The 13,356-nt window shown below is 43.5% G+C and overlaps 1 protein-coding gene and 1 long non-coding RNA gene across 4 annotated transcripts in view; one reads left to right on the top strand and one right to left on the bottom strand.

The window, feature by feature from the left end:
* The first annotated feature begins 101 nt into the window (after positions 1–101).
* The window catches only part of LOC129051396 (uncharacterized), a 75,353-nt gene continuing 62,098 nt past the window's right edge, over positions 102–13,356 (top strand). For both annotated transcript variants that reach the window (XR_008515615.2, XR_008515614.2), the window contains exons 1-2: positions 102–325; positions 12,449–12,732. This is a non-coding gene — a long non-coding RNA (uncharacterized LOC129051396). The remainder of the gene's footprint in view (positions 326–12,448; positions 12,733–13,356) is intronic.
* TEX14 (testis expressed 14, intercellular bridge forming factor) overlaps positions 12,325–13,356 on the bottom strand; it is a 108,969-nt gene continuing 107,937 nt past the window's right edge. For both annotated transcript variants that reach the window (XM_054537034.2, XM_054537035.2), the window contains one exon: positions 12,325–12,687. In XM_054537034.2, coding sequence (XP_054393009.1) covers positions 12,651–12,687 — 37 coding nt within the window. In that variant the 3' untranslated portion in view covers positions 12,325–12,650. The remainder of the gene's footprint in view (positions 12,688–13,356) is intronic.

Genomic DNA, 13,356 nt, shown 5'->3' with positions numbered 1-13,356 from the left:
AGCTACCTCTCTGTCTGGTGATGTCATAAAGGAAGGAGCTTCCCTCCTATTAAACATCCTAGTGTACAGCCACAATTCTTCACAGAATCCCAAAGAAGTACCTGAAAGGAATCTGTGGATTTGTCTTTGGAGTTATATCACCAAGCCTTTGGCAAGTTTTTAACAAAACTGGGATTTCCTTGTATATAGAGAAGGCTCCAGACCCTCCTTTACTCTCCCGAGATTCTAGAAATTCTCAGGACTCATTCAGAGAAGGAATCAGCCAGAAGATCCTATGAAGACAAGATCAAACCAAACACGCTGTGTTAGCCTCAGTTTTAATAAGGTATGAAGTACAAAGTTGCCCCAATTTTGTTTGAAACTGTACTGTATACAAGTAAAAAAAAAAAAAAAAAAAAAAAAAAAGAGAGCTTCAGCTTTTTCCAGGTCTCATGGATTGTTTCATTGCTCCTGGGGTAAAAATCCAGGTTGCTCAAATAATAAAGTTCTCACATTCTTGGTCCAGGAGAGTTTAGTGTTTTATTAATAAAAGGGATTTGCCATGTGCGGTGGCTCACGCCTGTAATCCCAGCACTTTGAGAGACCGAGGCAGGTGGATTGCCTGAGGTCAAGAGTTTGAGGCCAGCATGGCCAGCATGATAAAACCCCATCTTTACTAAAAATACAAAAAATTAGCCAGGCATGGTGGCAGGCACCTGTAATCCCAGCTACTCGGGAGGCTGAGGCAGGAGAATCGCTTGAACCTGGGAGTTGGAGGTTGCAGTGAGCTGAGATTGCGCCACTGCACTCCAGCCTGGGTGACAAGAGCAAAACTCCATCTCAAAAAATATACATAAATAAAAAAATAAAAGGGATTTGGGCTGGGTGCAGTGGCTCACACCTGTAATCCCAGCACTTTGGGAGGCTGAGGTGGGTGGATCACCTGAGGTCAGGAGTTTGAGACCAGCCTGGCCAACATGGTGAAACCCCATCTCTACTAAAAATACAAATATTAGCCAGGTGTGGTGGTGCGTGCCTGTAATCCCAGCTACCGGTGAGGCTGAGGCAGGAGAATTGCTGGAACCTGGGAGGCGGAGGCCGCAGTGAGCTGAGATCGTGCCACTGCACTCCAGGCTGGGTGACAGAGCAAGACTCCATCTCAAAAAAAAAAAAAAAAAAAAGAAAAGAAAAGAAAGAAGGAATTTGGAGTTAATCATTGGTTTCCATCACAAATGACTAGAGGTGTACCTGTGTACCTAGGAGAAATTACCTGCCTTCCCTGGGACTTGGTTTCTTCACCTGGAAACCACTGCCTGGTACATGGGTGTCACACAACAAATGTTAATGTCCTTTCTCATGATCCTGTCAGCTATCCAATCAGCCGGACTCCGGTTCTCTCTTGAATAGTGACTTTCCAATTTGGATGACCATTTTGGAGGAGACTCTGTCACCTTTCTCTCCCTTTCACATGCTCTTTCTCTCATTCTCTCTTTTAGACATAGACTCTACCATATCCAATATTCTATTATGAACTCTGAAGGGTCACTGAGATTATAGGATGGTCAGCTTCATTTTTCTTTTTTTATTTGAGATGGAGTTTCAAATAAACTCCGCCCAGGCTGGAGTGCAATGGTGCGATCTTGGCTCACTGCAACCTCTGCCTCCCGGGTTCAAGCGATTCTCCTGCCTCAGCCTCCCGAGTAGCTGGGATTACAGGCGCATACCACCACGCCTAGCTGATTTTCTTTTTTTTAGTAGAGATGGGGTTTCACCATGTTAGTCAGGCTCGTGTCAAACTCCTGACCTCAGATAATCCACCCACCTCGGCTTCCTAAAGTGCTGGGATTACAGGTGTGAGCCACCGTGCCCAGCCAGTTTTAAGTATTTCTAAACCCTTTCTATTCCCCAAAATGAAAGCAGCTTTGGCTAGGTGTGGTGGCCCAGCCTGTAATCCCAACACTTTGGGAGGCTGAGCTGGGCGGATCACTTTAGCTCAAGAGTTTGAGACCAGCCTGGGCAACATGGTGAGACCCCATCTCTAGCAAATAAATAAATAAATAAAAGTTGAAATCACCTAAGAGGACTGACCCCTTTACTATTTTAATAAGCATCTTTCCACATCTCTTTCTATGCATTTACCATATGTAGACATTTATTTATAAATTTACAGTCTTATTATAAACTTCCCAGCATCCTAGTACTAGCATTATTCCACTACATGTTATGAATACCTTTCTGTCAATAAATCTATATCTATGATGTAATTTCTAATTAATCCACTTATGGTTGTTCCAGAATGTTTTAAATGAGTCCTTTACTGCTGGACATTAAGTTGTTTCTTTTTTTTCTTGCTATGGTGCCCAGGCTGGAGTGCAGTGTCTGTTCATAGGCCTGAGCACAGCACACTAAAGCCTCAAAGCTTCTGGGCTCAAGTGATTCTCCTGCCTCAGCCTACTGAGTAGCCCACCTCATTTGGGTTGTTTCTAATTTTTCAATATTATAAACAATGTTGCAATAAACATATATTACTATAAATATATATTTGTGTATATTCCAATTTTCTCCTTAGGACAATAGTTCTAAATCCTGGCTGCACATTAGAATCACCTGGAGATCTTTCAAAGCCCATGCTCCACCTCAGACAAAATGAATCAGATAATTTGGGGGTAAGGCTTGAGCACCAGTATTTTTTTAAATGCCTCAGATGGTTCTAATGTGCAACCAGGGTATAAAGTTCTCTAAATCCTCTCTATTCAAAGTGTAGTCCATGGACCAGCGTCATCAGCACCACCTGGGAGCTTGTTAGAAATGCAGGAGCTTGGGACCCACCTCGGACCTACTTAGTCAGAATCAGTATTTTAACAAGACCCTCAGGTGATTCATATGTACAATAGAATCTGTGTCATACTGGTCTAAATAGAGTTTCTGGGTCAAAAAGTAGTCACATTTAAAATACATACTGACAAATATCCTCCAGAGAGGTAGTACCAATTTATACCCCCAACACAGTGAATGAAGATGTCTGTTTCCCCATACTCTCAGCAACCTTAGATGTTATCAATACTTGTCCTCCACAATCAGTGAGGTGAAAAACAACCGTGTTTTAATTTGCATTTCTTTGATTACAAGTTAAACTGAACATCTTTTAATATGCTAATTGGCTGTCTGTACAGCTTCTTTTGTGAATTGTTCTTTGTCTCTTTTTCTATTAAGGTGTTTGTCTTTTTCTTACAGGTTATTAGAACTCTTTTTACATTAGGGATATAAACCTTTTGTTTATCCAATATATTGCAATTATTTCCACCCAGTTTGTTGACTTTATCCTTGTCCAGACATTATTTGCAGTAAAGAAGTTTTACATTCTTAATTCCCAAACTTTATACTTTGTTATGTTTTTTGGACTATTTGGGTTTTTGGGGTTTTTTTGACAGGATCTTGCTCTGTCACCCAGGCTGGAGTGTGATGGTGTGAACACAGCTCACTGTGGCCTCAACCTCCTGGACTCAAGTGATCCTCCCACCTCAGCCTCCTGAGTAGCTGGGACCACAGGTGTGTGCCACCGCACCCAGCTAATTTTTAAATTTTTATAGAGATGTGGTCTCACTATGTTGCCCAGGCTAGAAACTCTCTATTATGTTCTATAATTCTTACCATTCTTATGCCAATGCCATACTGTTTATTGCAGCTTTATACTATACCTTAATATATGGTAGGACAAGTCCCTCCTCCTTACGCTTCTTTTGCAGCATTGTTTTCGACCATGCATTTATTAAAAGTCCTTTAATTTTACTCTACTATACAATTAGTAGTATCCAGTAGGAGAGTGGATTTTACTTATTCAACTCCCACAGGACCAACTTATTTCTGAGCTCTTGGGGGGCACCTCACTATAACCCACTTCTAATACCAACATATACGAGTATATAACATTACCATTAGCATTCAGAAAGGAGCCAAAAGTAATGTATTTGGAAAAGAGCAATTGAAAAAATGTATTCCAAAAATTTCTTTTTTTTTTTTTAAGACAGAGTCTCACTCTATTGCCCCGGCTGGAGTGCAGTGGCATGATCTAGACTCACTGCAACCTCTGTCTCCCGGGTTCAAGCGATTCTTCTGCCTCAGCCTCCTGAGTAGCTAGGATACAGACGTGCACCACCATGCCCAGTTGATTTTTGTATTTTTACTAGAGAGGGGGGTTTCACCATGTTGACCAGGCTGGTTTCGAACTCCCGACTTCAGGTGATCCACCTGACTTGGCCTCCCAGAGTGCTGGGATTACAGGCATGAGCCACTGTGCCTGGCCTTATTCTGAAAATTTCTAATAATCCAAACTTTCCAAGGGTACTCTAGTAATTTCATTCAACAGTGAACCAATGTTTATAAATCATCTATGGGTCTAGAACTTGCTACATATTCTCTCTGCTTTCTCATCTTGAAGGACTTAGTACATTCTAAAAACTTGGCACAAACCCCATAGAATAGATATGGAGATTGGGATGAGGTTCATAAAGGACGTGTCATCACAGTGTCAGTCTGCTTTCTGTTGCTATAATAGAAACCTAAGACTGGGTCATTTCTTAAAAAAAAAAAAAGAAATGTAGGAGTCAGGAGACCTGCCCCTAACCAACTTGGACCTTGGTAGTAGCACATCCAGTTGGGAGATGGCAGGGAGAGCGAGCTGCCCTGTATAAGCAATAAAAGGGTGCATTTGGCCAGGTGCGGTGGCTCATGCCTGTAATCCCAGCACTTTGGGAGGCCGAGGTGAGTGGATCACTTGAGGTCAGGAGTTTGAGACCAGCCTGGCCAGTATAGTGAAACCCCATCTCTATTAAAAATACAAAAACTAGCCAGGCATGGTGGCACACATCTGTAATCCCAGCTACTTAAGAGGCTGAGGTAGGAGAATCACTTGAACCTGGGAGGTGGAGGTTGCAGTGAGCCAAGATAGTGCCACCGCACTCCAGCCTGGATGACAGAGTGAGACTCTGTCTCAAAAAAAAAAAAGAAAGAAAAAATTGTATTTCTTACAATTCTGGATGCTGGGAAGTCCAAGGTTGAGAGGCCACATCTGGTGAGGGCCTTTTTATTGCATCATAACATGGTAGAAGGCTTCACAGGGCAAAAGGGGCTCACAAGAGAGAACCAAAGTGGCTTTTATAACTAGTCAACTTCCATGATAACCCATTAATCTATTAATGGGTTAATACATTCAAGAGGATTGAGCACTCATGACCCAATCACCTCTTGAAGGCCCACTTCCTAATACTATTGCACTGGGATTCAGTTTCAACCTGAGTTTCAAGAGGATAAACATTCAAACCATAGCAATGAATTTCAACTTGAAGTTGGCCCTTGGTTCATCCACAGTTCTGAAACTTTGCTTAGGGCACTCTTAAACCATAATTTCAGGGTAAGCTGTTGGTGGAAGGGCTGAGGCAGGGCTTGCTTGTCTGACACTCCAACATAAGCTACTGTGTTTTACTGTAAGTATGCAAATTAATGTTTAGTATGATCTTGGGAAGGTCATGGAACCCTCTTTGGGTAGTCTCTTCTTTTGTAAGTAGTGATAATAATATCCAACTTTTAGGGTTATTGTGAGGATTAAAAATACTCAGTTACCAAATATTTGTTGAGCACCTAATATGTGCAGGTTCTGTGCCAGGAGCTGGGGATACCTCAATGAACAACCCAGACATGATCCCTGGCCTTGTGGAACTTAACAGCTGTATGTACCATAGGTGGTGGTAGAACATTCTATTGGCTTTTAAGTGTGCTACATGCTATGAAATAAAAATGTGGTTACGGGCTGGGCACAGTGGCTCACACCTGTAATCCCAGCACTTTGGGAGACCAAAGTGGCGGATCACGAGGTCAGGAGATCGAGACCATCCTGGCTAAAACAGTGAAGCCCCATCTCTACTAAAAATACGAAAAATTAGCCGGGTGTGGTGGCACGCGCCTGTGGTTCCAGCTACTTGGGAGGCTGAGACAGAAGAATCACTTGAACCTGGGAGGCGGAGGTTGCAGTGAGCCGAGATCGTGCCACTGCACTCAAGCCTAGGTGGCAGAGCAAGACTCCATCTCAGGAAAAAAAAAAAAGTGATTATGCGTGTTGGCAGGGAGAGGGCAGGCAAGGAAAAATGCGAGTATCTTACAGAGGGCCCTAACCTAGTCTAAGGTTCATAGACTTCAGGGAAACTCCCTGAGGAAGTGAAGTATAAGTAAATTAAGAACCGAATAATGAGGTACCTATGAGGAAGGACATTCTGGGCAGGGAGAACAACATGTGCCATGAGGTATTTGAAGAACTGAGAGGAATCCAGTTATGTCTACGAGCTATGGGCAAAGATCTTAACAAGGAAATAAAACAATTTTTTTTTTCATGTTAAAAAGATCATTGTAGAGAAAAAATTAGAGAAGAGAGAGTATTAAAGAAATCTTTAAAAAAATGTAACTCTGTTTTACCCCACTCTGTCCCCTTACTTAGAACCTTCCACTGGATTTCCACTTTTTGCCATGGTCTATAATTCCCCTGCTCAGTCTCCAGCCTCACTTCATCTCCTGTCAGCCTCCCTACAGGTTATTCTACTCTACCAACCTCCCCCCAAGATTAGTCTCCTCCACCACACCGGCCTTCTGCTGCTCTAATTTGGTGTTTCCTGTGGGGCCTTTGCACTTGCCATTCCCTTGTTGGCATGTTCATCTCCCAGACTCACAAGACTGGCTCCTTCTCATCATTCCAATCAAAGCTCAAGGGTCACTTCTTCAGATCAACTTTCCCTTGAAGAGCCCTAGCTAATGTTAAGTTGCTCCCCGACCCAATGATCACTGTAACCTATTTATTTTCTTCCTAGCATTTACCATTTGTTCATTTAACTCCAGGACGGCACGGACTCTGCTTTGTTCGCAATCACCCCAGCACCTAAAGTAGTGTGTGGAACATAGGAGTCATTCAAAAAAGATCTGTTGAATGTGAGACTGGATGGAAGCAGCCACTTCAAGAGGCTGTTGCAATGGTCCAGGGAGGAATTAATTATAGTCTGGATTATATAGTGGCAATAGAAATGGAAAGAAATGGGTATAAAAGACATAGATTTTAGAGGCCTCTTGAATAGCTGGGACTACAGGTGTGCACCACTGTGCCTTGCCAGCCAATGATTGTTTTTTTTTTTTTTTTTTTTGAGACAGTGTCCTGCTCTGTTGCCCAGGTTAGAGTACAGTAGCACAATCATGAGTCACTGCAGCATTGAACTCTTAGGGTCAGGCAATCCTCCTGTCTCAGCCTCTCGAGTAGCTAGAACTACAGGTGCATACCACCACACCTGGCTAATTTTTAAATATTTTATAGAAACAGGGTCTTGCTATGTTGACCAGGTTGGTCTCAAACTCCTGGCCTCAAGCAATCCCCCCACCTCGGCCTCTCAAAGTGTTGGATTACAGATATGAGCCAAAACAACTGGCCTGATTGATTTTTTTATGTAAGGAGTAAAGGAATGGAAGGAGAGTCAAGGATGACTCCTGTAAAATTTGTTATTTTCTGGTTTGAGTGGCTGACTGGACAGCAATACCACTGATTGGAAGGGGAATGCTGGAGGTGGAGAAAGTTAAGACTATGAGTTCAGTCCAAGTGGAGACATCAAATATATGGGTAGCAATATGAGCTAAGAAGAGAAATCTAGTCCTAGACTACAATACAAATCTGGGAGCTGTCAGTGTATATCTAGACACTAACTGAAGCCATGGGAGTGAACAAGGTCTCTCAGGAGAAGAACTTGTAGTGACAAAAGATACAGGTGGAACCCCCAAATGAGGCTGAGATGGAGTAATCAAGAGAGATAGAAGGAAAACCAGAGTGTGACATAATGAAAGCCAAGGGAATAGGCAAAGAGCAAATGACAAGGAGGCCAAAGTGTCCATCAGATTTAGGAGTAAGAGTCGCTGTGATTTTTTTTTTTTTTTTTAAGACACCGTCAAGCTCTGTTGCCCAGGCTGGAGTGCAGTGGCAGGATCTCAGCTCACTGCAACCTCCATCTCCCGGGTTCAAGCGATCCTCCTGCCTCAGCCTCCTGAGTAGCTGGGATTACAGGCATGCACCACCACACCCAGCTCATTTTTTTGTATTTTTGGTAGAAACAGGATTTTGTCATGCTGGCCAGACTGATCTCAAACTCCTGACCTCAGGTGATTTACCTGCCTTGGTCTCCCAAAGTGCTGGGATTACAGGCAGGAGCCACGGCACCCGACCGAGTCACTGTGATCTTAAATGACTGCTAGAGAATGGAAGGAGTAGAATTCAGATTCTAATGGGCTGAGGAGCTAGTGGGAGGTGAGGCACTAAAGATAGCAGGTGTAGACAACTCTCTCAAGAACTCTTGTTGCAATGGGAGGAGAGAGATTAGACAGTAGCTGGAAAAGTAGGTGAGATCCAGGAAATGCTTTTTAAAGTTAGGAAAATCCAAGTGTGTTAATCCTGATGAAAAGAAAAGAAGAACCCAGGATCAGTGACAACAGCCTGTAGTCCCAGCACCTTGGGAAACTGAGGTAGGAGGATTACTCAAGCCCAGGAGTTTGAATCCAGCTTGGGCCACATGGTGAAACTCTGTCTCAAAAAAAATGAGGGGTGGGTTGAAGCTACTGAAAAGAGAAATTATAAGCTGGGAAGGATAACCCTGAATGGACAAAAGATGATCTTGGCCAAGGACAGGAAGAGGGACACCTCCTTCAGTATAACAGGAAGAGGGACATCTCCTTCAGTATAACAGGAAGAGGGACACCTCCTTCAGTATAACAGGAAGGAAAGTGAAAGGAATAGGTGTAGAATAAGTCCATCTCTAGTGCAGGGCAGACTGCTTCACCTACAACTGTTGTTCTGTTCTACACAGATAGATGTGGCCATGTTAGTAGTTTTGGTTTGGTGGCAGGCAGCTGAGTTCATTCCCATCTGATGGCTTCTATTTTTTCTGTAAAGTTGGAGGTAAAGTCATCTGTTAAGAGTTTATGCAGGCCGGGCGCGGTGGCTCACGCCTGTAATCCCAGCACTTTGGAAGGTCAAGGCGGGCGGATCATGAGGTCAGGAGATCGAGACCATCTTGGCTAACACGGTGAAACCCCGTCTCTACTAAAAATACAAAAAAAAAATTAGTCGGGCGCGGTGGCGGGCGCCTGTAATCCCAGCTACTCAGGAGGCTGAGGCAGGAGAATGGCATGAACCCGGGAGGTGGAGCTTGCAGTGAGCCAAGATAGTGCCACTGCAGTCCGGCCTGGGCGAAAGAGCGAGACTCCGTCTCAAAAAAAAAAAAAGAGTTTATGCAAAGTGAGGGATGGAAGTCTGAAATAGATGATGAGAGTGGGAGAAGAAGCATACTAAAGAAACACAGTAGCCGGGCGCGGTGGCTCATGCCTGTAATCCCAGCACTTTGGGAGGCCCAGGCAGGCAGATCACTTGAGGTCAGGAGACCAGCCTGGCCAACATGGTGAAACCCCGTCTCTACTAAAAATACAAAAATTAGCTGGGTGTGCTGGCACGTACCTGTAATCCCAACTACTCCAGAGGCTGAGGTGAGAGAACTGCTTGAACCCAGGAGGTGGAGATTGCAGTGAGCCAAGATTGTGCCATTACACTCCAGCCTGGGTGACAGAGCAAGACTCCATCTCAAAAAAAAAAAAAAAGAAAGAAACACAGTGGGACTGCTATGTGCAAGAAAAGGATTAATGTATATAAGGTAACTGGCACATCATAGTTGCTCTATAACCAATAAATAATACCTGCCAACATAATCGTTAATATTGGCCAATATTACAGTCGCTGGCCAGACAGAAGAGTTTACTCTGAATAAAGGAGATTACAATCCTTATCAGCAGGAACTTGTATACTAGGACTGTAGCCTTTATGAATACTAATAATTAATGCCGTAATAATGTAGCTCATCATTTATCATGATATGTCTGCTATTGGTCCTTACATTTGTACATATGTTGGTTTTGTCTCATCAATTAGAATATGTTTTTTGAGAGGAAGATGGTGTATTCTAAATCCCTGTATCCTTTAAAGTTTCTTCACCCAGGCCAGGAGCAGTGGCTTGCACCTGTAATCCCAGCACTTTGGGAGGCCGAGGCAGGAGGATCACTTGACCCAGGAGTTTGAGACCAGCCTGGCAACATAGGGAGACTTTATCTCTACTAAAAAATTTTTTTAAAAGTCCAGGCGCAGTGGTTCAAACCTGTAATCCCAGCACTTTGGGAGGCCAAGGCGGGTGGGTCACCTGAGGTCAGGAGTTCAAAACCAGCCTGACCAACATGGTGAAACCCCATCTCTACTAAAAATACAAAAATTCGCCAGGTATGGTGGCAGGCACCTGTAATCCCAGATACTTGGGAGGCTGAGGCAGGAGAATTGCTGGAACCCGGGAGGCAGAGGTTGCAGTGAGCCAAGATCATGCCATTGTACTCCAGTCTAGGTGACAACAGCGAGACCCTGTCTCAAAAAAAAAAAAAAAAAAAAAAAAAAAAAAGCCAGGTGTGGTGGCCCATGCCTGTAGTCCCAGCTACTTGGGAGGCTGAGGTGGAAGGATCGCTTGAGCCCAGGAGTTCAAGGCTGCAGTGAACCATGATCATGCCACTGCATTCCAGTCTAGGCAACAAAGCCAGATCCTGCCTCTAAGAAAACCAAACTTTTCTTCACCTGGTATTATTTATAAACTAATTTGTTTTCCGGTGGTTTTCCTCTGGTTACAATAGCAAGCAACTGTTTCCTTACTTTAAAATGGTCAAATAGATTTATACCTTCTCATTTTATCTGTGCAGGCTAAAATTTCTGAGTGCAAAGAAGTATGAATATAACCATCCAAAACAAGAACTATTCAGTTTTCACAAACAAAAGACCTACTATTTACTCACCAAGACAGAATAATAACATGTTAGCTGGCTAGTACTGCACAACAGCACATAGCTTCTAAGAAACTGTTTTTATTCATGGCCAGGCACAGTGGCTCACACTTGTAATCCCAGCACTTTGGGAGGCCGAGGCAGGCAGATCATTTGAGGTCAGGAGTTCGAGACCAGCCTGGCCAACATGGTGAAACCCGTCTCTACTGAAAATACAAAAATTAGCTGGGTATGGTAGTGTGCACTGTGGTAGTGCACACCTGTAATCCCAGCTACCCAGGAGGCTGAGGCACAAGAATCACTTGAACCCAGGAGGCAGAGGTTGTAGTGAGCTAAGACGGTGCCACTGCACTCCAGCCTGGGCAACAGAGTGAGACTCTGTCTTAAAAAAAAAGAAAGTAAAATGTTTTTATTCATTATGAAGATTCCAAACTGGAGGTAGATGAAGGTATATAAAAAATCTGTATGGCCGGGCCTCAGGCCTATAATCCCAGCATTTTGGGAGGCCGAGGCAGGTGGATCATGAGGTCAGGAGATTGAGACCATCCTGGCTAACACGGTGAAACCCCATCTCTACTAAAAATACAAAAAATTAGCCGGGTGTGGTGGTATGCGCCTGTAGTCCCAGCTACTCAGGAGGCTGAGGCAGGGGAATCACTTGAACCCGGGAGGTGGTAGTTGCAGTGAGCCAAGATCGCGCCACTGTACTCAAGCCTGGGTGACAGAGCGACTCTGACTCAAAAAAAAAAAAAAAAAAAAATCTCACATATGCATCTGGCCAGTGGTCACAACAGGCTAATTTAGAGACAATGCTATGATCTTAGTGGTACAATACAAAATATATGGAGATAATATTTGTTCACCTTAATGAGTTCAAACTATCTTAGGACTTTACTGCTACCTGTATTTACTTTTTTTTTTTTTTTTTTTTTTTTTTTTTTTTGAGACAGGGTCTCACTCTGCACCCAAGCTGGAGTGCAGTGGTGTAATCACGGCTCACTGCAGCCTCAACCTCCTGGGCTCAAGTGATCATCCCACCTCAGCCTTGCAAGTAGCTAGGACTAAAGACATGCACCATCATGTCTGGCTAATTTTTTAATTTTTTATAGTGACAGGGAACTCCCTCTGTTACCTAGGCCAGTCTCGAATTCCTGGGCTCAAGCAATCCTCCCGCCTTGGCCTCCCAAAGTACTGGGATTGTAGACGTGAGCCACCACATCTGGCCACTACCTGTACTTTGATTGCATGAGCCAATTCTAGCTGGAATGGGAATATGGCACTCAGCCAAGTGGATGGGCTGTAGTTCTGTTATGAGACACAGATGACTAGTACCAGTATATATAATGGGTGGTAGCGGTAGCTGCATATTTGTCAGAAATTGAAGCCTCTTTGGGTGGCAGTTCTCCCCACAACTCCCAATAACTCAAATTCAGAAATATATCTTACACAGCGAAATCTGTTACTAAAATTAAACATTTTATTATATAACAAGAGTTAAATTTTTGAAAATTAACATCAACAAAACCAAAGCCATTCTAGGCACAACCAAAAATTTTTACAATCAAAACTACCTCTCACTTTTCAGAAATCTGACTGAAAACAAATTGTTGAATGTGCTGCTAACAGAGAGGGCCAAACGATGATGTCTATTGTGGCAGCTGAACAAAGTGAGACTTACAGAACTGTAACTGCTGCCCTGATAGCAACTGAAGCAGAAAGAGAAGAAAGGAGCTTACAACCAGGACACTCAAACTCAGGCCAGGAGTCCATCTACGATCCAATTCCAGTCAGTCTGACAAGTCACTCTGATCCAGCACGATTATCCTATGCACATGTTTTTTAAAGAACAAAAAAGGAAGTTTCGAGTTGGTATGTACGTTTTTTTTTTTATTATTATACTTTAGGTTTTAGGGTACATGTGCACAATGTGCAGGTTAGTTACATATGTATACATGTGCCATGCTGGTGCGCTGCACCCACTAACTCGTCATCTAGCATTAGGTATATCTCCCACTGCTATGTACGTTTTTTAAAGACACAAACCACATCCTCTTTCTACTCAAATTCAAGGGAAAGAAATTTTGGTCTTTATAATCAAGGGCGATTATAACCAACAGTGTGTCATGGAAATGCAAAATGACTACAGAGCAATTGACAGCAGCATCTTCTGTATTCTCTCCATATTAAAACTGTTCTTTTTTTTTTTTTGAGACAGAGTCTTGCTCTTATCCCCCAGGTGGAGTGCAATGGTACGATCTCAGCTAACTGCAACCTCTGCCTTCCGGGTTTAAGCGATTGTCCTGCCTCAGCCTCCTGAGTAGCTGGGATCACAGGCGCCTGCCACCATGCCCGGCTAATTTTTGTATTTTTAGTAGAGACAGGGTTTCACCATGTTGGCCAGGCTGGTCTCAAACTCCTGACCTCAGGTGATCTGCCCACCTCGGCCTCCCAAAGTGCTGTGATTACAGGCATGAGCCACCGTGCCTGGCCTAA

Source organism: Pongo abelii, chromosome 19, assembly GCF_028885655.2.
Source record: "Pongo abelii isolate AG06213 chromosome 19, NHGRI_mPonAbe1-v2.0_pri, whole genome shotgun sequence".
In the NCBI taxonomy this organism is placed as follows: domain Eukaryota; kingdom Metazoa; phylum Chordata; class Mammalia; order Primates; family Hominidae; genus Pongo; species Pongo abelii.
Note: the sequence above shows the minus strand (reverse complement) of the source record. Positions and strands in the feature narration are given on the sequence as shown.